General features: G+C 48.4%; 1 protein-coding gene across 3 annotated transcripts; it reads left to right on the top strand.

The window, feature by feature from the left end:
* The first annotated feature begins 2,127 nt into the window (after window positions 1-2,127).
* TFAP2A (transcription factor AP-2 alpha) lies at window positions 2,128-18,250 on the top strand. Of its 3 annotated transcripts, none has more exons than XM_027745082.2 (7): window positions 2,128-2,262; window positions 6,979-7,413; window positions 10,331-10,382; window positions 12,076-12,307; window positions 13,193-13,311; window positions 15,590-15,731; window positions 17,318-18,250. In XM_027745082.2, the coding sequence occupies exons 1-7, from the start codon at window positions 2,212-2,214 to the stop codon at window positions 17,604-17,606; spliced, it is 1,320 nt and encodes a 439-aa protein (XP_027600883.1). In that variant the 5' UTR covers window positions 2,128-2,211; the 3' UTR covers window positions 17,607-18,250. The 3 variants fall into 3 exon arrangements, with proteins under 3 accessions (XP_027600883.1, XP_039242980.1, XP_027600885.1); XM_039387046.1 differs by lacking the exon at window positions 2,128-2,262 and adding an exon at window positions 4,208-4,660 and having other exon boundaries at window positions 17,318-17,975; XM_027745084.2 differs by lacking the exon at window positions 2,128-2,262 and adding an exon at window positions 5,432-5,692 and having other exon boundaries at window positions 17,318-17,975.
* The last annotated feature ends 3,481 nt before the right edge of the window (window positions 18,251-21,731 follow it).

The raw sequence follows: 21,731 nt of genomic DNA, 5'->3' as shown, positions 1-21,731 counted from the left end.
AATTTTTTTTTCTTCAGAGTAGCAGCAAGTCGTCTAAAAAAGAAAAAAAAAAGATGTGGGGGACGACACGACAAAATGCAGTAAAGAAAAATATATTTTAAATTATTTAAATTATTTTTACAGTTAGAGATGACATTTTCTTATCAAACCGGTGCGAAAAAGCGATCAAAAGAGGATTTTCTTTCTTTCACTGAAGTCAACTCTTGTGCAATCGTATTTACGGGTTATCTGCCTTGATATCTGTTCCCGACTTTTCCTTACACCCCGGCCCTCCTTGCTCCCTCTCCCCGGCGCTGCGGGGCCCTCTTGGCCGTGCCTGGCCGGAGGGGCCGGGCCGCGCGGACTCGCCTCCAGCTGCCCCGTGTGCGTCTCTCGGGGAAAGCCGCCCCCTCCCCTCGTAAGCCTGCACCCTACCGGCCTGGGCCTAGGGAGAGGAAGCACAAGGGTCAGGCCTTTGGCCCACGGGAGTCCCGGGCGGCGGCGGGTGGGAGTTTGTTCCGGGTGGGAAGCTTTCCCGACGGACCTGGTTCCAACAGGACGGCGCTAAGGGGCGATGGGCCCCTTCGTCATACTGCTCTCCTCCTCTTTTTCTCATCTCTTCCCCCCACACACACTCCCCCCCAGGCATTAACTAGGCTTAATCTGCCAGCTCTATTTGAACCTCAATGGGAGTAAAACCAACAATTTACTCTCCTGCCAGTGTCAGACAAAAGCGCTGCTAAAAAGAGCATCGGGGGTGGGGGTATGGTGGAGGAGGAGGGAAGGGAAAGGAAAAAAAATCCATTTTGGGGACACAGATATGTGTGTGCGTGAAGAAGCAGTCTCGGAAGCCCTGGGGCTTTGTCACCCTTCCCGATGTGGGGAGGCGTGTGCAGGGACCCCCGAGGGCCCACTGCGGCTACCCCGCGGAGTGCAGGGGCCGTTTGCTCCTGGAGGCAGTACATTTTCCTCCGACGTCGGGGGGTGGCCCTGGGAGGGTCTTCCAAGCCGACAGGGCAGGTTTTGCCATTGGCAAAAGAAGTTTCGGGGAGCAGCAGGGCAACCAGGTGCACGGGCAGCCATGGGAATGCCCCGCTCCTGGGGACGCCTGGGGGCACGGCTAGCGCGGGGAGCTGCGCCAGGCCTGACACGCCAGCCCCACGGAGAGGGGAATGCCTTGCTCTTCGGAGCAGCGCGGAATCACCCAGAGGGGAAAAGGGAAAAAAAAAAAAAAAGAAGAAAAACGAAGCCTTTCGGTGGATGGATCAAGGTTGGGCACCCGGAGAAATAAAAGAGGAGAGGGGTGGAGAAGCAGCCCCCCAGGAGGGTAGACTGAGAGCTCGCTTAGCGGCACAGTGTTAAGCAAAAGAAGCGCTCCACCTAAGAAAGTGCCAAAGTTTTATTGTGGTCATTGTTTCATCCCTTTGCTCAAGTGCTTGCAAAAGATTTTTTTGCTCCTGCTTCATTCACTTTACCGCTCGCCCACTTTTATCTGGGAGGTTATGCTGGATTTGTTTGGGGTGGTGTTTTTTTGAAGACATATAGACAACAGAGCCGAGAAGAAAAAAAAAATAGTTTGCGAAGGAAAGAAGCTTTTCAAATGTCCACCAAAAAAGATCAAATCAAATCCAGAGGGCAACAAAAGCCTCCGCAGACAATAACTTCGTTCGAGCAAGACTCGAGTCTCGTTTCTGCTTGCTTTGGTTTCTTTAACCTCCATGAAAAAAAAAAAAAGGGGGAGGAAGGAGAGGTAAATCCCACGGGGTGGCTTCATGGCTAGTTCCAAACTCTCTGCAGATGAAGGGACGGTCGCCTCCTTGATTTCACTGGCCACTTCCCTGCTGGCAGGTAGAGGCACGAGGGGAGCGGCGGCCCGCAGGCAGGCAGGCAGGGCCCTCTGGCCCCCGCACCAGGGCTCGGCAGGTCGGAGAAAGCTTTTTTTCTTCACTGTTAATTTATTATTTTTTTTCTTACTCGTGGGTCCTTTCTACCTGTGTCCATCGCTGCAGGTTGTTGTGCTGGCGAGCAATTGGGCTGTTGTTGATATGCTAATGAGGCGATTAGACTGTGGGTAAAGAGCTGGAAAAGGAAAAACTTTCCACCATTAGAGGGAGATCTCCGAGCGCGGACGGGAGCCAGCCTCCGCCAGCCGCGCTCCCCACGCCGCCCGGCACCGCCACCGTAGGGAGAGGCAAGGCAGGGAGAACCAAATCCTCTCTCTCACGCCAATCCATGAAAATGCTTTGGAAACTGACGGATAATATCAAGTATGAGGAATGCGAGGTAAGCTCTTCCCCCGGGCCCTGGCAGAGCCCAGGCCCCGCAGCTGCGAGCGGGAGCCTTCAGCATCCCTCCGTCTCTCAATTTCGTTTAGGAAAACTTCTGCTCCGTCGTCAGGCTTCCTTGCGGTCCTGCAGCCGGAGAGGGGCTGGGGTCCTTCCCCAGGAACTTCGGGGCTTGTGGAAACCCGGCTTTGTCGGAAGTGTATGAGGAAGGGCAAACAGGATCCAAGCAGCAGCCTGGTCTATAGGTAGATAAGGCTCTTGTAGGATGCTACACTCATCCATATGGATGGATGGATAGATGGATGGATAGGTGGCTGGCTGAATGAACGGATGGATGGATGAATGAATGAAAGGGCAAAGAGACAAAGGGAAGAGAATTATTCTTACATTCTAGGTACCCGAGGCATACCAGTAAATTGGCTCAGGACCGAAGCTTAAATTCAGCCTTTTCGATGTAGCTGCGGGTTGATTAATACCGAGCTGCACAAATTTGCACGGGTCAGATGCCGAACTGAAATCATGGGTTTGGGAGCGGTGTTCCCCCAGTCTCCTAATTTTCAGGGTCACATTCCCGGGGGCTTGAGAAATAATATTTTAACCGCTTGGGAAAAAAAAAATAATTCACATCATTTGGTTTTGGAGCCTTTCAGCACAGACCGTATGCGCACATCTCTCTATGTGTCTATGTGTGCATCCATATTTTTAGAAAGAGGAGAATATCTTTTAATCTGACATAAAGGAGAAGAAGAGGAAAAAGAAGAACGATGCCCAGGACCCATGCCTAGTCTTAAACCAACGAATACTATTGTCACCCTTTTCGAAAAAGTTGACTGTGCTGTGTGTTCAAACCGCGCAATAAAGGACGCTACTTTGCAAAAGAACGCTGTTATTTGGTCGTGACCCACGCGGGAAGATCCCCCAAGCCTCGGCGGAGCCTTGCCGACACGCACCTCTGGGTCGAAGGGGGCACTCTCCCGTCCGACCCTGCTGCTGTTTTGGGCGATGCTGTAGCTTGGGAAAGAAACTGAGGATTCGCCAGGCTCAGCGCCGACTAAGTGTTTTGGTGATCAAGTCTCGGATCGAGGACTTTGGGATGAAGCTGTCTCCCGATGCGGGAGCTGAGCTTTTAGATCCACTCGCTGGCGGGTGCTTGATTTCTAGGAATGAGATGTCAGGGGTATTGGGGTTTGTGGTTTTTTGTTTGTTTGTTGGGGGTTTTTCTTTTTACCCGGAAAACAAACATATACGTTCCTCAGTTGCATTTCCTATGGAAAGCGTGTCTCTTCCCCCTCCCTTCCCTCAGGATCGGTGTTCCAGTGTGCACACGTGTGAGCGTGTGGATTTCATCGCAAATGGCTTTTGTTGCCTTGCGTTAATGGGACTTCACACCAAGGTGTTGCCAAACACGGAGCAGCGGCCGCTCCGCCGAGCCCCCTGGCTTTTGTGCGTACGTGTGGGGTTGGTACTCCGTGTTTTCCTCTGGAGAGGGTGTGATGTGACTTCTAGAGAGGATGAAAAAGGGTGACTGTATCGTGTCGGGGGTAGGACCTGCATTAAAATATATTTAAAAAAAAAAAAAAAAAGAGACAGTAGAAGAAATTAAAAAAAATCCAAGTCAAATAAAACCAGAAAAGAGGCATGAAAGCCCGGCCAGTCGCGCTCAGCGCCCGGGGCGGCCGGAGCGCCGGGGGGCCGGGGCGGGCGGGCGGAGCGTGGGGCCGGGCGCCGGCGGAGCGGCGGCTGCGGCGGGGCAGCGGCGGCGAGCGGAACGGTGCCTGTTTAAGGGAGTTGTTTGGGAGTTGCACAGCCAGTCCAACGGGTTGCGCCGGAGCCCCGGCTTGTCTGGGCCGCGAGAAGCGCTCGCCTTGCCTCTTTTCCCTGCTCTCTCCCCCCCGCTTGCCTCCCGCCCTCCTTCCCTCCCCGCCTCACCGCCTCCTGCCTTTTTCCCCCGTCTTTTCCCGGATCCTCCGAGAGGGGGGCCGCGGGGAGCCCGGCGGATGCTCCTTGGGCTCCCCAGCCCCCCTGTCCCGGGCTCCCACCGGCCTCGGCGTTGGGCTCGAACCGGAGGAGGAGGAGGAAGAGGAGGAGGAGGGCTGACACCCAGAGGGGGAGACACCCAAAAAAACTTTCCCAGCCGGTTTCCGGGACGCGGGGCACGGAGGCGAGCCGGCTCGGCGGCGCGGGGCGGCCGCCGCGGGGGCAGCGGCGAGGGGAGCCTCTTGGTGGGGCGCCGTCGAGGCATGGACGGGGCGGCGGCGACGGGAGGTCCCGCGGAGCCCACCCCGCGCAAAGGCGGCGGCGGTGCGGCCGAGGGCGGCAAGAGCCAAGCGGGAAGCCAGCAGCCGCTCTTCTCCCTGGGCTTTGAGGCCGGCTACGCGCAGCAGGCGCAGCCCGAGGTGCGCCCGCGAAGGACCGCGGGGCTGGGAACATGGGGAGGCGGCAACCGGGGGGGAAGGGAGGGGAAGGGAAGCGAAGCGAAGCGAAGGGAAGGTGAGGAAGGAAGGGGGGATCCCGCGCCCCCTCCCCTCTCTCATTCTACCCGTCTCTCCCACTCTCCCCCCCCTTCCACACCCCCCTCCTGGCTCCCACCCTCTCCCTCTCTCCGGATCTCTTTCTCTTTCACTTTTGCATGCCCTGCAACCTTTTAAAATGTTGCCCCTTTCCTGTGATTCGTCAGACGCAGCAGCATGTGCCCCCTCTCTCTCTCCCGCTCCCTCTCTCTCCCTTTTTGTCTCTCTCTCCCTCTCCCTCTCCCCCATCTCTGATTAGATACACTGATTCTTCATTCAATGGACGTCATTTAGAACAGGCTCTGCCTTGAGTTGCCTTCTCGCTTCACGCTCGATTTCCAGCCATTCTTCCCTTATTAAGTGTTCGTGTAATATTAATAGTCATGAATATCTGCTATTAGGAGTCTCCAGGAAGGCAGCAGATCTGTTATTAGGAGCTCAAGTGAAGCAGCAGCTAAGTCAAAGGAGAAAAAGAAAGAGACAGAGGAAAAAAAAGGATTAAGAAACAAACACACACACGCTAAAAACAAAAAAAAAAGGAAAAAAAAAAAAAAAAAAAAAAAAAAAAAAAAAGGAAAAAGAAAGCAACCAACTTTGACTACTCACACCGCGCCAGGATAGAGAGCTCGCCTTGGCAACACCAGATGAAGGGCAGCAGAGATCGGTGCAAGTTCTGATGGATTATCGTGGCGCGCCCGCGGTGCAGGAGCAGCCCCGGCGCCCCGGTCCTGCCGCCCGCACCTAGCGCCGGGCTCTGGCCGCGCTCCCTCCGCGCCCGCGCCGCGCTCGCACCCGCGGGGCTCCGCCGAGGGCTGCGCGCTCCGCCGGTCCCTTTCCTCTGCCTTTTTGTTATTTTTTCTACCTTGACTTGTAAACCCCGACTCTTCGCAGATGTTAGTGCACAGTTTTTCGGCTATGGTGAGTTGCTTCACGTTTCTCTCGGAGGGGGTTCGGTGCGCGCTGGGTGTTGCTATTGTTGTCGGCGGTGGCGGTGGGGGTTTCGCACCCAGCTTCGCAAAGAGGGTTTTTTCTTCTTTGCTTCATTTTTTACAATTCGGTGGTTTACATTTTTCCCCTTCTCTCTTTATTTTTTCTTTTCTTCTCTCCCCCCTCTCCTATTTTTTTTTTTTATGGTCTGCTTCGAGCGAACGGCAAAAGGCTTTGCTTGGACCCTACCGCTTCAATTCCTTCACTTTGCCACCTGCAAACATAATATCTTCGGCTTTCTCGTTTCCATTTTTCGGGATCATGGTTCTTTCCCTCGAATCCTCCTCCGCGGAGGCCATTCCTTTTTCACCGGACATACATGTGGGCTCATCTGCCCGGCCTCGAAAGCCGGCAGAGCCTACTGAAAACCCTGGGCGCACTTCGGCACCGCTCGCCCGTCGGGGCGGCGGCGTTTCCCCCGGCTGCCTGCCGCATTCCTCCGCTTCCCCAGCGGCCGGGTCACCGCTGCCCGCTCTGCTCCGCAATCGCCCGCTGGCGAGCAGGGAGTTCCGCCGGGCACCGGTACGGCTCTCCCCGCAGGTGGGGGACCATGTCAGTGCTTTCGCCCCGAAACATTTCTAAAACTCTTGGGGGAAACGACCGGTTTGTTTGGAGCATATTTCACTGTCTTCTGGTAACAAAATGGCAGTGGGTTTGGATTTTCCAGGGTTTTCTTGGGACGCGTAATTGGTAATCTTAGCCACATTTATCTCGGTTCTGTTCAGGGTCAGAGAGAGGATTTGGGGTTGTGGTAGGATTATTATTTCAATAATGCCCGCTTATGAATTATTCTTTTTATTTGCGGGAAATACCTGCACCTGAAATGCCGGGGCACGATCTGTTGGGAATCCATGCTGTATCGCCGCAATGTTTTATTAATTATTATAAGCAGTCTTGTTGTAATTATTGCTATTATTGCTGTTATCATTATTGCCGTTATTATTGCTATTTAAAGAGCGAGACTGCCTCTCAATTATTTGTGAAGGGAAATCAGAGGCAGAGAAATCCCCAGATCTGCTTTTCTCCGCCTCGGAGAGGATGAATTGCCCATATTTGCCCAATAGATGAATTTTTCAAGCCGATTTTGAGAAGAATCAGTTTGATATTATCTTTGTTTTTCTTTTCTCCCCCTCCTTCCCCCTCCCCCTCCTCCCCTCCTCCCCCCACCTCCCTTCACCACCACCCCCCCCCCCCCCCGCTCCCGCTCCCCACCTCAGGAGCGCCACGACAGTACCAGCAACGGGACAGCCCGGCTACCCCAGTTGGGGACCGTGGGTCAGTCTCCCTACACCAGCGCCCCGCCGCTCTCCCACACCCCCAACGCCGACTTCCAGCCGCCCTACTTTCCCCCCCCTTACCAGCCCATCTACCCCCAGTCTCAGGACCCCTACTCCCACGTGAACGACCCGTACAGCCTCAACCCCCTCCATGCCCAGCCGCAGCCCCAGCACCCAGGATGGCCGGGACAGAGGCAGAGCCAGGAAACGGGGCTGCTCCACACGCACCGGGGTTTACCCCACCAGCTTTCGGGGCTCGACCCACGCAGGGACTACCGGCGGCATGACGACCTGCTGCACGCCCCGCACGGGCTGGGCTCGGGGCTGGCCGACTTGCCCCTCCACTCCATCCCCCACGCCATCGAGGACGTGCCGGTAAGCCAAGGGGCCGCCCCGGGGCTCGCTCGTCCCTCTTCTCCGTCCTCCTTCCCCGTCCCCCACCCCGCGGGAGCCCAACGTCGGGGGAGGGGAGGGACGGAGGGGGACCCCCGCCCCCCCCCCCAAAAAAAAAAAAAAACGGGGAGGGAAGAAGAGAACTCCCCCCCGCCCCCCAGGAAAAGTGAAGCCCCCACCTAGAACAATAGGTTCTCGCAGCTCGTCCCTGCGCAATGCCTCCCGCTAACGCGCCCGCTAAAATATAAATAAATCAAATTACTGTCATCGTTAACAATATCTTTCCTTCTCAATGACAATAAGCTGTTACGATTGGAAGAATATATAATATCACCACAGGGCTGTGCATTTGGGGATTTCTTGCTGCCTTGGGAAAAACACAAGTCTGAAATGCGAGATGTCATTAAATGTCCTCACAGGCAAACATAACGGGGAAAAAAAAAAAAGTAGGTGAAAGTGGCCAGAGAAGGAAAAATCGGTATCCCGCGATTACAGGATTTGCATATAGGATAACCACATCCAAAGTTATAAAGGGTATGGGCAGACCCTCTTCTCTAAAGGAATTAATTGACAAATCAGGGAAGAGGTATACTAAAACGCTGCCACCTTCTTTTAGTAGCGGTGCAAAGGGATGACCTCATAAATCATTAGCTATAGGTTATCGAATTTGAGCCAGACCTGCTACACCCTATATTAAATTAAATGTTGAGAGCCTATTGGAGGATGCTTTATTTGGGGGACCTAATTCTGTTATCGATAAATACAGATTTAAAAAATGATTTCTAATTAAGCATGACATTAGCACACAGGCTACTTACAAAGCAAGCCAGGGCTATTGTTCAGTTAGGAAAGTGGCCTTATGCAACATGATCAGTCATGATCAAAGTTCATCTTTCTGGGTTTCTCCCTGAAAATGGAATTAGAACATGGCAATAAATTTATTAAAGCCCACAGAGCTTGTGCTGAGGGACCGAAGCTGCTCGACTTGCAGAAGGAAAGAGGAGGAGGGAACTGTGGTATCTGGATGTGATTTTTGCTGAAATGCCATCCCAAATTACAGGATCAAATATTACAACAATATATTTGCTGACAGTTTAATGAGTACAGTTTCATGTTGCAAGGATAATGTTCAGATGAACTTACCTATTTTTGGGGGTCATTTTGAAATCTTTTGTAAATTATACTTGGGGAAAATAGTGAATTTATTACAGCCCTCATCTGGCTAAATTAGCCACAGAAAATTGCTGGTTGTGTTTAGCAGTTTTGCAATAAACGCATACATTTCCCAAAGTGGAGGATTTAGTAAGCAATTTGGATCCGTTAAAAGCAGGTCAATTCTTTAAACTTGATATAAAATAACATGGAGGCAATCGTAAGAATAAACTAATTTGTTGACTGCAAGCCCCTGATTGCTGTAGGAAGAACATGACCTAAAATGTTCTCTTGAATTCTCCCTCTCCTCAGTTGTGCTCCATGGCAGTGGGCTGATTCTGGAAGCCTCCTCTGCAGATCTATGAATTAATAGCATTGCTATACTTTGTGAAAACCGAATGCCATCTGGTTTAAATCCTTGAGCCAGCCAAACCATTTTTTTCTCTGTAAAATTGAATCAGCAGGCTTCATGAGGGAAAGTATAAAATAGGAGGATGTATCCTTTAAGAGTATTTTATCTATTTTTTTTTAAATAATCCTCTACAGAAATCTGGGCTGGGAGGGTCGTCTTTTTAATATTTCCGTTGCTGCAACAGTTAATCTTTAATAAAAACGACCGCTAAATGTTTAAGAAAGTCAAGTAGATGGTGAAAATTATTTAATCATAAATATCTCTGTGGGATTTTAAACTTAACAGTCCTCCCTGTATGGAATATGTGTAGAAATAACACAAATAAAAGTATTATGCCACACTACATTTACTTTATGGGTTTAGGGTGCATGCATAAAGGGATCATATTTCCCCATATAGTTAAAACACAAGAACTGCAGCAGTAGTCATTTCTGAACATTTCTCAATTTAATTATACTTAAATCCAGAAGCACTTTAGGCAAGTTACAAATGAGAGCATTGAGTATAATAAAACCTGTAATAAAGCAACTTAGTACCATCCACCCGGAATCATTGAGATCAGGCACAATTAACAGGAGCATAAATCCAAGACAGAATGGAAAATGTTAGAATCAGTATTATTGTTGGACAAAGACTAGAGAAGGAAGTAATAGTTTTTTAAATGGTAATGCCTGGGTTTTGTAACGATTGCGAAATCTTCTATCTCAGCAGCACTGGTGTTAATTTGTAAACACAGCCAGACATTATATTGCCTGTCAGTTTTTGGAATTAGAAAACATGATTTCATTTGACTTTCTAATCACGTCGTGACTCCGCCGCGCGAACCCCAGCTGTAGCGCGACCGCGGAACCTTTGAGGGGACAATAGTGGGGGAGCCCGGGGCCGCGCAGGATGCGTGAGCCCCCCGGCACCGCACCGGTCCCCACTCCTTTGTGCTTTCCCTCCCGCGGGCGCGGGAGAGTGCGTAGCGGCGGAGAAGGGTCGGGCCGGGCCGGGGCTGCTTCCCGGGGAGGAGGGAAGGGACGGGATGAGGGAACCCGCAGAAGCTGGAGGCCACTTGGGCCCCGGGGGTTTGTGAGTGATTTATTATATTTTTCTTGGGGATCGCGGGAAAGAGCTGGGAGGGATGCAGGATTCCTCCCGATAAAGGAAATCCCCGCAAATCCCCTCTTCTCCCCCTCTCCCCGTGCAAGATCTGTTGTTTCCCTCCCCACACCGTGCCCGGGAAGGAGGGAGGGGGGCACACAACTTCTCCCGCACCCCATCCCACCTCGGCCCTCCCTGCCTTTTGTTGTGGTTGTACATTGACATCCCTGCCTGTTCCTTTTGTTGCAGCACGTAGAAGACCCCGGTCTTAACATCCCAGATCAAACTGTAATTAAGAAAGGTAAGCCGTTTCCTTGCGCATACCAAACATGTCGTCACAGGCTGGGGACTGCTCGAATGGAGGACTTACCCGGCCTCCCCCCCCTCCCCTCCAGCCCCCCCGGCCCTGGGCTCCTTCCTCTGGCATGTACTGTTGGCCAAAATATTGGAAGCAGAGAAAGAAAAATGGGCGGTGTGGGTTGAAATGCGCCCTCTTAAATGGCCATGTTTGCCGGCTATTTTAATTGTTGTTGTCATTAACGAGGAAAAATGTTAGCAGATGATCTAGAAAATCCGACCCGGTCTTTCAGTGCATTAGCGAACAATTGGGTTTCATGGTTTGACCCATGCATCTAGCTGAGCAGTGGGCTTGAATCGTTGTTGGTAAACGAGGCTGAGAAAGTGAAATTGTTGTTCCCCCTCCTTCGGGTTTTCTTACTTAAATCACGACGGTGATGAGGTGGAATGGTGGAGAACAAGGGGCCAGTTTCTGAAACTGATGCCTGTCGGTCAGGGTGCTTTGGTTTTCGTTGGTTTCGTGCGCTTGCTTCACTTCGAATTGAATTGGTTGGAAACTGGTCCCCAAATCGAGCAAAATATTTATTGCATGTTTTCAGTCGATTTTCATTTCCCATCTTTCTTCGGACAACCGAAGTATTAGTAAAGGTGGCACAGGGCATTTTGCAAAGGCAATTCTCGGTGGAAAGCGATGGATTTGCATTTGGATGCTGTGTAGTGAGCTGCTGTTGGAGTAAAATGGGCAGGGCTGAAGGCATAGCTAGCTCCTGCCTGCTCTGAGGGGTGCCACGGCTGCGCGATCGCCTGGAATTTGGGTACCCTGGCCACCACCGGAAGAGATGCTGAGTAGAGGCACTCTCCTCTCTAACCCTAATAGCTGTACAGCCAGCGAACCTGAAGTTTCATTCTGCCCCCCCACCCCCTCCCCGTAAAGCCTTTGTCACGTCAAATTAGATGTGCAAGGGATAAATCTTAAGAGATGCTCTTTCCAAGTCGACATGATAATTGGCTCTTTTATTAGTAATCTCAAGAGTTCGTTTAACTCCTGTTGTATCTATTAGCCTTCCCAGAGCTATTAATGTCACAAGTGATCTATCCAAAACGGAGAGAGCCCCCCGCTTGGTTGGACTGCGCCCGCCAAGCGGTGCGGATTGAGGAGGAGGAGGAGGAGGAAGGGAAGGCGGCCGGGACGCGAGGCCGGCGGGCACCGCCAGCCGAGCGGCGGCACGACCCGGCACCTCCCCGCCCGCCGCCGCCGGGCAGGGGCCGGGCTATATTTTGGGGTGCAGGCTCCTCGCTGCGTTACGGGTTTTCCACGCCAGAAGTTGCGCGCTGCTGGCGGGGCCTCTGGGGAGCTGCGCCGCTGCCCGGGCGCTGCCCGCGCTTCGCGAGCACGGCAGCCGCGATTCCCGGCCCGGGCCGCCGGACACGGCCCGCACCGACGGGCTTCACCGATAGCGTGCGCCGGGCCGGGGCTGCGCGGGCCGCCGGGTTCTCCGCTGCTGTCGAGGGTTGTCCCGCTCTCTCCCTGCGCCCTCCGACGAAAAGGCGGAGGGGCGCCCCCGCTCCCTCCCCGCTGCCCCGCGGGCGGTGCGGGGCCGGGGCCGGCCGCAGCGAGCGGCTCGGGCGCTTCCCCCTCCCTTCCCGGCTTCCCGCCCGCTCCTCACCCTCACCTCCCTGCTCCTCCCTCCCTGCAGGCCCCGTGTCCCTCTCCAAGTCTAACAACAACGCCGTCTCCTCCATCCCCATCAACAAGGACGCGCTCTTCGGCGGGGTGGTGAACCCCAACGAGGTCTTCTGCTCGGTGCCGGGCCGCCTCTCGCTGCTCAGCTCCACCTCCAAGTACAAGGTCACGGTGGCGGAAGTGCAGAGACGCCTGTCGCCGCCCGAGTGCCTCAACGCCTCCCTGCTGGGCGGAGTGCTCCGGAGGTGAGGGGCGGGGGGACGCGGGAGGAGGCGGGATGCCGTGCGGGAGGGAGGGCGGCAGGGAGGGAGGGAAGGAGGGAGGCAGGGATGCGAGCGCCCACGCGGGGCGGCGGCGCGGGGGGAAGTGCGGCGGCCGCCGCCAGGGGGCGGGGCACGCGCGGCCGCCGGGGAGGCACCGCCAGGCCGCGGGAGGGGGGGGGTGGGGTGTCCGTGCGCTGTCGCCATGGCAACGTGCAGCCTTGTGTCGTCCCCAATGCCCCGCTTTGGGGACCCCTGTGTGTCCCTTCCCCTGCCACGGCGATGGACACCTCACACAGACACTCCCATGCCCCATAGGAGTGGTTTGCTGGCCGGCACCCTGCCGTGGGCCCTCACCTCTGTAGCCTCACCCAGGCGATTAGGCAGCGCCCGGGCAGGGAATAACATACAGAATTAATTAAGGCAGCTCGCATCTCCACAGGCCCACTTAGCACTTAGTACAGGGCTCTGCTAAAAAGCCATAGATGGGCCACATAGGGTTTGGTGTGAGGGCAGCGATGCCAGCCTTACAAATCCTTCTCTTCTTGTAACACCTGGGGAGAAGCTGCCCCTCGGTCCATGGCACCTTGGAGGCAGCTACCTCAGAGCTCCTCAGCAGCCCTGGCCTGATCCAGACTTTAGTGAGGGCCCCTGTTCCCTAGACATGGAAACATCCAAAGAACCATCCCTGTGTCTGAGACTCAGCTTTCAGCAACAGTTGGTCTTCAGCCACCCACAGCCATTTATCCCATTCCATGTACCCCCCTCCAAGGGAAGGCGATGTGTTGGGGGGGTCTGTGGGCAGGAGCTAAAGCAGGAGCCTGTGTCCCCCTCAAGCCCCATTTCTCAATGCCTTTTTGTGCGGAGCAGGGCAAAGTCTAAAAACGGAGGGAGATCTCTGAGGGAGAAACTGGACAAAATAGGACTAAACCTGCCAGCCGGGAGGCGTAAAGCTGCTAACGTTACCTTGCTCACATCACTCGTGGAGGGTAAGTGTCTCAAAGAGCTGGGAGAGCTTGTTTGGAAAATGTGCCTATTGCTTTTGCCAAAAGGGAGAAAACTTGATGTTTGGTTGTTCATGGCTTTTTTTTCTTTCCCCAAAGTCAGTGCTGCTTACTGGCATTTGGAAGGGCTTTATTTTCTATGTCTTAGAAAAAGAACATATTAATTGTGTGCCTTTGCTTTTTGTTTTAACCTGAAACGGGCTTGAGTGAGTCCTGCAGACTCAGTAATGCGTTCTGCCATTTATTTGCTTTTAAGCTTCTGAGAGATGTTTTCAGGGCCCCATCTTGCTTTCAAGTGAGTAATCCTTCCATCTAGTAGGCAGATCTCATTGGGAGCAGCATGGGAAAGATGCCTATGAAGAGGGGCTGCAGGCTTAGCTCCCTAAGAGACCCCCGAGTGTTGAGTTGGAAGTTACAGGCAGCAGAGCCTCTGATACTTCACTGCTGTCTTTCTGCCACAGGTGGACAGCCAAGCAATTTTAAATGTCAGAAACTGCAGCTACTTTAAGTTTGTTCTCCTTCCCACCCTGCAGCCACATAACAGTAAATCATTTAACTTTTCTGACATCTGCATTTGAGAAATGCATGACCATTACTTCCTGAATTAATTTGGGAATCCTTGACCTCAGCCATGAATTAATGGTGTCCTGAAAGCCTCAAAGTTGCACCACCACCAGCCCCCACTCCCTGTTGGTTTTCATTTTCAGAACACATGTTCCTTTGGCTGTATCGTTCTCCTCTACTTTGCTCTGGCCAGAAAAGGTGCAAGTTACTTTTAATGCTTTGGGATGTCCTATGCCGTCTGTACCGGAAGGTGGGAACCTCAAGCGTATACAGTTATTTAGTTTTGAAGCAGTGGCTCTTGCACACTAATTGACACAAAGTATGCCCAAGGCATGCAAATAGTTCTTCTCCTTTCCCCTTACTTACGGGTTCTACTGCGTTTTAGACTGGTTCATTTTGCAAAGCACTTTTAAACTCAGCCTGAGCTGCGCAGGTTTAGCTTAAGTTTGGTTGTGTAGGCGGGAAACTGTTTTGTTTTCGCTTCACGGTCTACGAGAAATGTTTCATGTTCAAAGGGGACGGGGAAAGAAGCGCTGCGATGCCAGGCTTCAAACATCGGGATTAGTGAACGAACTATATTTATATTGCGTGAAAATTACCGCATCTTCATGTTTTTGAAAGGGCTTTGCGATTGCATTAACACATCACGAGGGCAAAACTTGTAAAAAGTCTAGATTTGGTAGATGCTTAACACTATTTGTGATGTTAATGAATATGGAGAAGGTTTTATGGTAATCTATTGTTCTGTTTGGCTTTCACATACAAGGGCTTTAAAAGAATGATTTTTTAAAAAAACAAAACCAGAGGCCCGATCTTCAGATAACTTAGCTATGGTGGCTAATTTTGGGGGGATGATAGTATAAACATTGCTGGGGCTTTGAGTCCTGTAGCGATGAGGCACTTTCTAGGTACTGTTATTGTTTATGATCCGCTCCATTTTATGGAAACAAGCTCACTGGACTGAGGCTTTGAAGCTCTAATTGGCGCATGCGTTCTTCCGGAGCTAGAGCTAATGGCAGGAAGCCCTGCAGTAAAAACCAACTGGTTCAGGAAATTAAAACCAAAGATTTGAAAATCAACAAAACAGACAGACTCGGTGGAATGACCCTAAAATTCTCATGGTTAATCGTTTGGGGGTGAACATATAATTATATGCGATCAAGTTAAATTTTAAACACTTAGCTGTTTAATGCATTTTATTTAGAACAGCTCTAGGAGTAATTATGATCAATATTAATCATTGATGCATTGCAAAATAATATAGAGATGTGGCTGAGGCAAACACATTTTCAGAGTAAATAGCTGTGAATAAAAAGTACATAAATGGCTCTCTATAGGTATGGATATGTAAATCAAAGCACACAGTCTAGGTGAATGGAGCCTGTCTGTCTACAAGTATCTGTTAGTCAATGTAAACTTTTAAAAATCCTTATGTGAGATTTCACTTGTAATGATTGTCATGAAAATACACATTTCCATTGCCTTTGTCTGAAGCAAAGAAAACTCCTGAAAGATAAGATGTAATTAGCATTTCTTGCCCTACCTTTGTCAAAGAGAAAAAGTCCAAGCCTTTTAGAGGAAAAGCCCAAGTAGAATGTAGCTGGGTTTTGGTTTTTTTTCTAATGGATTTTTGCCTCTGTAGGATGTGTACTGATGAGCTGTGTGTTTCTTTCCATTCCACCCATGACTCCCTATTCAGGAGAAGCAGTACATCTAGCTAGAGATTTTGGGTACGTTTGTGAGACAGAATTTCCTGCCAAAGCAGTAGCTGAATTTCTCAACCGACAACATTCCGATCCAAACGAGCAAGTCACAAGAAAAAACATGCTTCTAGCTACAAAGTAAGACATTTAACTTTCTGGCATGTTGCTCAGAAATGAGGGAGGGGAACAAACCCGGGTTTGGGGCTTTTATTTGTGAACATATTTGTTTGCCACATAACCAGTGGTTGATGGTTTCGCAAATTGTGAGGGGGTGTATTTGCCTTCCTGATATAGGAGAACTCTATAAGCCAGCTTGGTTTCCATCAAGTCACTTTGTGCAGATTACACTGAAAGCGAGTTGTGAAAATTGTGGGTGGGTATTTAGTTACAGAAAAAGGAGTAATTCTTCAGAGCAAAACATTTTCTGGGCCTGTTCACTTAGCTTATCAATTTAGGTAGAAAGGGAAGGCTTCCCATTGAGAGTAAAATAAAACTGGCATGTTATACTGATTTCAGTTCATTAAAATCCGCAATGGTTCTTTCTGCCTAAGCAGCTCTGTTACTTAGCAAATATAGGGATATTAAACATATATTTTAAATGACAATCTGTATGCAGTTAAAATGCTAGTGGAGTTTATCACTGGTGGGGCTGCCTAGATTTCCAGGTGGTGCGTGAAAAGAAAATGATTGTTATGGTATGTTTGCTGGAAATTAAAAGGGTTGTTTAGTAGCCCTTAGTTACCAATGGAGGTGTCACCAAAGGGCACAGTGCCAGAGGGCACAGGTTGAAGATGGGAGACACTTTATGGCTGGAAGACATTAACATGGGTTTTAGAATCCCAACTATTTCAACATGCCTCTCAGCTCTCTTGCTATAAGGTGTGTTATTTCCCTAACCATTTGTGCAGTGAGTGGATGATATAATCTATTTTCTGCACTGTGCCCTTCGTATCCTCCCTTTCCACCTCCCTGGAAGGAAATTTCCAGACCCTGGTTAGCGTCAGCTTTCCACTCTGTGGAAAGGTCCCTTTGGATTTGGAGATAGAGATGTACATATATAAATGTTTCAGAATACCCTAATTTAAAGCCTCAAGTCCCCTTTCTGCCCTCACTCATTCTTCCTGGCACACAGGTGTGTTTTAGCCTTGTGAAGAAAGAGGCCTATACCTCTCTCCAGTTTCCTCTCCCTCAACCCCAAAGGAAAGGGATCTTCCAAGATGTGGATAAATCCCTTAACCTACCTTTGGATAGCGCAGCCCATCTATTACCTTCCAGCCTGCTGGAAAACTTTAAACTGCATATGTACTCCGAACTCTAGCTGGGCAGGAATGTGTGGTTGTGGAGACAGTGCTGGGGAGCTGAGATATGGAGATCGGCAGGGATAGGCAAGAGGCGGGTGTTTCTCTTGTGCCTGTTATTTGCCTGTGTGTTGGCTGGGGCCAGGGCATGATGTGGTGTGCAGTTGTGTGTGCACGCAAGGTGAAGGGAAGAGGTTTGTACATGCTGGGAAAATGTGAGAATTAGGGGGAAGGATGCATAGAGAGGAGAGGGAGAGGTGAGAGAGTGTGTTTGCACTCGGGGGCAGCAGCCCCCTTGATCCAGGGGCTTGTGTAATCTGGCAGGGAGAATGCACAGGCTTTGCTGCCACCAGTGATGGTTCATTTCCCTCCCTCTCTCTTCCCCTTGCTCCCTCCCTCCGTCTCTCTGCTCCATTTATGCTACAGACAGATCTGTAAAGAGTTCACCGACCTGCTGGCTCAGGACCGATCTCCCCTGGGGAACTCGCGGCCCAACCCCATTTTGGAGCCGGGCATCCAGAGCTGCCTGACCCACTTCAACCTCATCTCGCACGGCTTTGGGAGCCCGGCGGTGTGTGCTGCCGTCACCGCCCTGCAGAACTATCTCACCGAGGCGCTCAAGGCCATGGACAAAATGTACCTCAGCAACAATCCCAACAGCCACACAGACAACAGCACCAAAAGCGGCGACAAAGAGGAGAAGCACCGAAAGTGAGGATCCCCCCCCCCCACACACACTCCTCTCCCTTCCCCCTCATAGCCCATTGATCCATTCATCTCCCTCCCTCTCCCCTGCACCCAGCACCCCAGGCTACAGCAACAGAATGAGCGTCCTTCTGCCAGTCCTGTTCTCTGACTCCGCAGGACTGCTCTGCCCCCTCTCTGCACCCCTTCCCAGTATCCACATTTCCATTTGCTCCCTCTTAAATCCTCCCCTACCCCTGACTCCCCATTGCCACCATCGATTTACCCCAGTTTGGAGCCTAAGAGAACAGAACAGGGGGACGGAGCCAGCAAAGAAAAAAAGTTCTGTCTTGAGTTTGTGAACTTTTTTTTAAATAAAACAAAAGGAGGAAAAAAAAACAACAACAAAAAAAACAAAACAAAAAAGAAAAGGACTTTTTTTTCTAAAAATATATTAAAAAAAAAAAACAAAAAGAAATAAATAATACTTAAAAATTCTATGAGCTTCACCGGACTGAATCACCACCTTCCCTTACATAAACTTCAGTTAAGATTGTAGCCATATTAAAAAAGAAAAAAAAGGCGAAAAAGTACAACAGCAACAGGAGACATACGAAAGGCAAAAAGGACTGATGACATTTTATCAGTATTGTGAATAAACTTGAACACAAAACACAAGCGGTTCCATGTCATATCTTCAGTTGTAGAACTTTTTCCTGTCCAAGGTAAAGCGACCAACTTGAACTTTCTATTGCAACACGATTCACGGTTATTATATAAGGGAATCAGTGTTCATGTATGTATATATTTATTTATGTGTAATTTAATGGGAATTGTAAATATGGTGAGTTTGTTTTAAGCCTTTTTTTATTTATCTGGTGATCTCGTTTACCTCTTGTTTAGTGGGTTTTAAATCTTCCCCTCTTAGTTCATCATGTGGTTCATGGTACTTATTTAGATATCAGAGGTTTTTTGGGGGTTTTTCTCTGGGATTCATCATTTTTAGCCCTGTTGTAGCATGTTAAAGACGACAATGAAGCAGCTGAACAAATAAAAAAACATGAATTTTTATATATAATTAGTATGACATTTAGTTTCTCATTGAAGATAAAATAAAGTGATGTTGGACCCTGGCAAGGTTTTTAAACATATTAGTGGTTTTACAACCCTTATGTGTTGTGGAAAATGAAAGAAGTTATTTTTATCCACTGTCCTTCTCCCGAAAGCACCAACAGAGCAATAAATTAATATTGTCTTTTAAAACAGATTTAGCTTTTCTTTCCTTTTTTTTTCCCCTCTTTTTTTTTCTTTCTCCCTTTCTTTTGTTTTTATTTTTCTGCTTTTTTTCTTTTCTTTTTTTTTTTTTTTTTCCCAAAGAACTTCAAACATTCGGGACCACCTGGTATCCTGTATTTCCACTGGCCATATTGGAAGCAGTTATAGTTGTATTGTATTGAGTTGTGCCGGCAGTAGTTTCCATGCCTATCAATGTATCATAGTCCTTTGTTGCCCAGATAAATAAATATTTGATACGCTTTATGTCGATTTTTTTATTCAGTAGCTGTCTTTACCCAGGCGTATTTTTGTTCTTGGCAGTATTTTTTATTCAGTATGGTTACAGTAATTGAGTTTAACTCTCCCTTGACAATTGCTCCTTGCAATAAGCAGCTGAACCCATTGTTTCCCTCAAGTATAATAAAAACTTACTTTCAACTTGGAGTTCAGAGCAGGGTATCATTTAGATATTCCACTGAGTCTGTATTCAGACAAATGACACAATAAAGCACAATGTATTCTTTTGGATAAAAAATTGTCTGTACTACTAACAAAATGACACACTATCTTTTCTTTAACCAAAACATAATTTTATTTAAAAAATAAAGTTTTATTTTATTTATGTTGACCTCTAGGTTTTTATTTATGTATATATATAGCGTACAGAATTATAAGCCTATAAAATTTTGTGCATGTACTTGTCCTAACGGAGAGCAGAGATTAAAAAACACATCTCAAGAAGGACACTTTAAAAAGAATCATTACTGAGCAAATACTGAAAATTAATGCTATAAAAAAATTATATACTGATGAATCAGAGCTGGGTGCTCCCTCCCCCTCAACTAAATAGAAAAGCTCCGTAGTGGATGCCAACAAAATCATCTCACGGTTGTGAACTTTAGTGAAATCTTGCAGGAGACAGATTATTTCTGATTGATGGTTCGTGTTTTAGTGGAATGCACAGACTGACATTTTGAGATGGTTGTGTCAGTTTATAAGGGACTGAAATTTTTATCTTGAGTTTCTTCTTGTGGAAACCAGTTGTGAAATAGGGAACTTCGCTTTAAAAAAATGGAGTGTACATCTTGAAGACGGGCTGTAAAAACATGTGAGAATTCAGATTTTGAATCTATTTTCTTTGGCCCGGAGGGTAGGTGAAGTCAGGATCAGGCTGGATTATGTTATATCATAGGAAGGGAGACTTAATGCAGTTTAGAATGTAAAGGCATTTTAAAGAGAGGGTTTCCTTTAAGTGCTGATGGTATTTTGGTGGTGGTGACTGATTTTTCTCTCTTTCTCTTTCCTTTCCTCCCTGACTTTGTCTCTCTCCTTTTTTCCCCCTTTTCGCTCAGGCAGAAATTGAGGAGGTTAAGAGGGAGATGTTTACAATAAAGCTGCACAGAGAATTAACATTTACTCATATATTTTGACGTTTGGTAGAGCTGGTGAAGCAAAGCATTAGATAAAGCCCAAGATGTTTCATTTTGCTTTGGTAATCTACTTATGGAAGGCAGTGTAAAATCAATCTTTCCAAGCAGAAAGAGAGTTGGTGGAGTCTAAATTCTATTTTCAAGAGCCAGCTAGTTTATAAAAATGGCGAATATTTTTTTTTCATAAATTGAAAGTGGATCTTTTGAATGCAAAGCTGCAATTGTTTTAAAAACAGTTATTTATTATTTCCAAGAGAGACTGGTTAACCGTAAAGTAGATGTAACAGAATAATGAGGTGAATGAACCCTAACTGTACATATTCTTGACATAAATGAAATGCACAGTATTGTAGCAGGTGAAGTGAAGCATTGTCTATCAGGGCTGTTTTTCTTGGCTGCATCTCAGATTGTGTGTGGGATCCTAACCTCAGGCACAATAGCATTCATAAACAGCAATACATTGCTGCTCTTTCTACAGCAACACATAAATACTCATTTTTAAACAAAAACAATCTTATTAAATACCATTCATTCATATCTGGATTTACAGATGCTTGTTACTTTTTGAAACCTGTACCCAATATAATCGTTTTATACTGGGCAATGTATAAAGCAGTCTTATGCTAGAACATTATAAGGTAATAATAAATAATGTTTTAAAGATATAATTAGCTACTTTATGCTAGGAGAGCACATTTTAAGCATCCTGCTGCTGCATTAGCAAGCCACCAAAAACTAGAAATGAAATGACCTTGCATGGATTTCTTTATTACTATTATTTCTAAGGAAGGATTTTACAGGCGATAATGGAAATCAGACTAGCTTTGGTTCAGCCTCGTCTGCTGTGACCAATGTGCAGTTACCAAAACGTGCTAATTACTTTAGCGTTCTTTGGGTGCATTTTTAACGTTGTGATTGAGGTGCAGCAGTGAAATTCTAGGTCATGCTTTTATATACCAAACAAAAATCTGTTTGTTTTTTTTTTCCCCCAGATCAGTTGAAATGAGGGTGAGTGGTGGCTGAATGTTAGACCATAGCTGCCATGCTAATTCCTACATGTGAACCAAAATACAGCCTGGTGCTCTTCACCATGAACAAGGACAGCCCTCCTCTTTGTACCGTAATTTACCCCACCCTCCAAAAATCAAATATTAATATAATTTGAGATTTAACTGGAGGAACAGCCATCAGGACAGCAATGCCCCGCAGCTGAAATAATATTTAAAATAGAAGGGATTTGACATTTGAGAAGTCAGTGGCTTGAAATACCCAGTTGTACTTAGCTAATTCAGTCCTTAACCTCTGGTTTCAAATAAATCAATTACAGTCGATTCCACTTCAGTTCAGAAGTGCACAAGGTTTTTAGTTAATTGAATACATTTTATTCACTTGCTAGGAGTATTCAGTTATCCAAACCCTTACATTTAAAGGCAATTTCTTTATTGTCCATG

The sequence above is a fragment of the Pipra filicauda genome, unplaced genomic scaffold (genome assembly GCF_003945595.2).
Source record: "Pipra filicauda isolate LSUMZ 115617 unplaced genomic scaffold, ASM394559v2 scaffold101_size5749837_pilon, whole genome shotgun sequence".
In the NCBI taxonomy this organism is placed as follows: domain Eukaryota; kingdom Metazoa; phylum Chordata; class Aves; order Passeriformes; family Pipridae; genus Pipra; species Pipra filicauda.
This window is presented reverse-complemented; position numbering and strand designations above follow the sequence as displayed.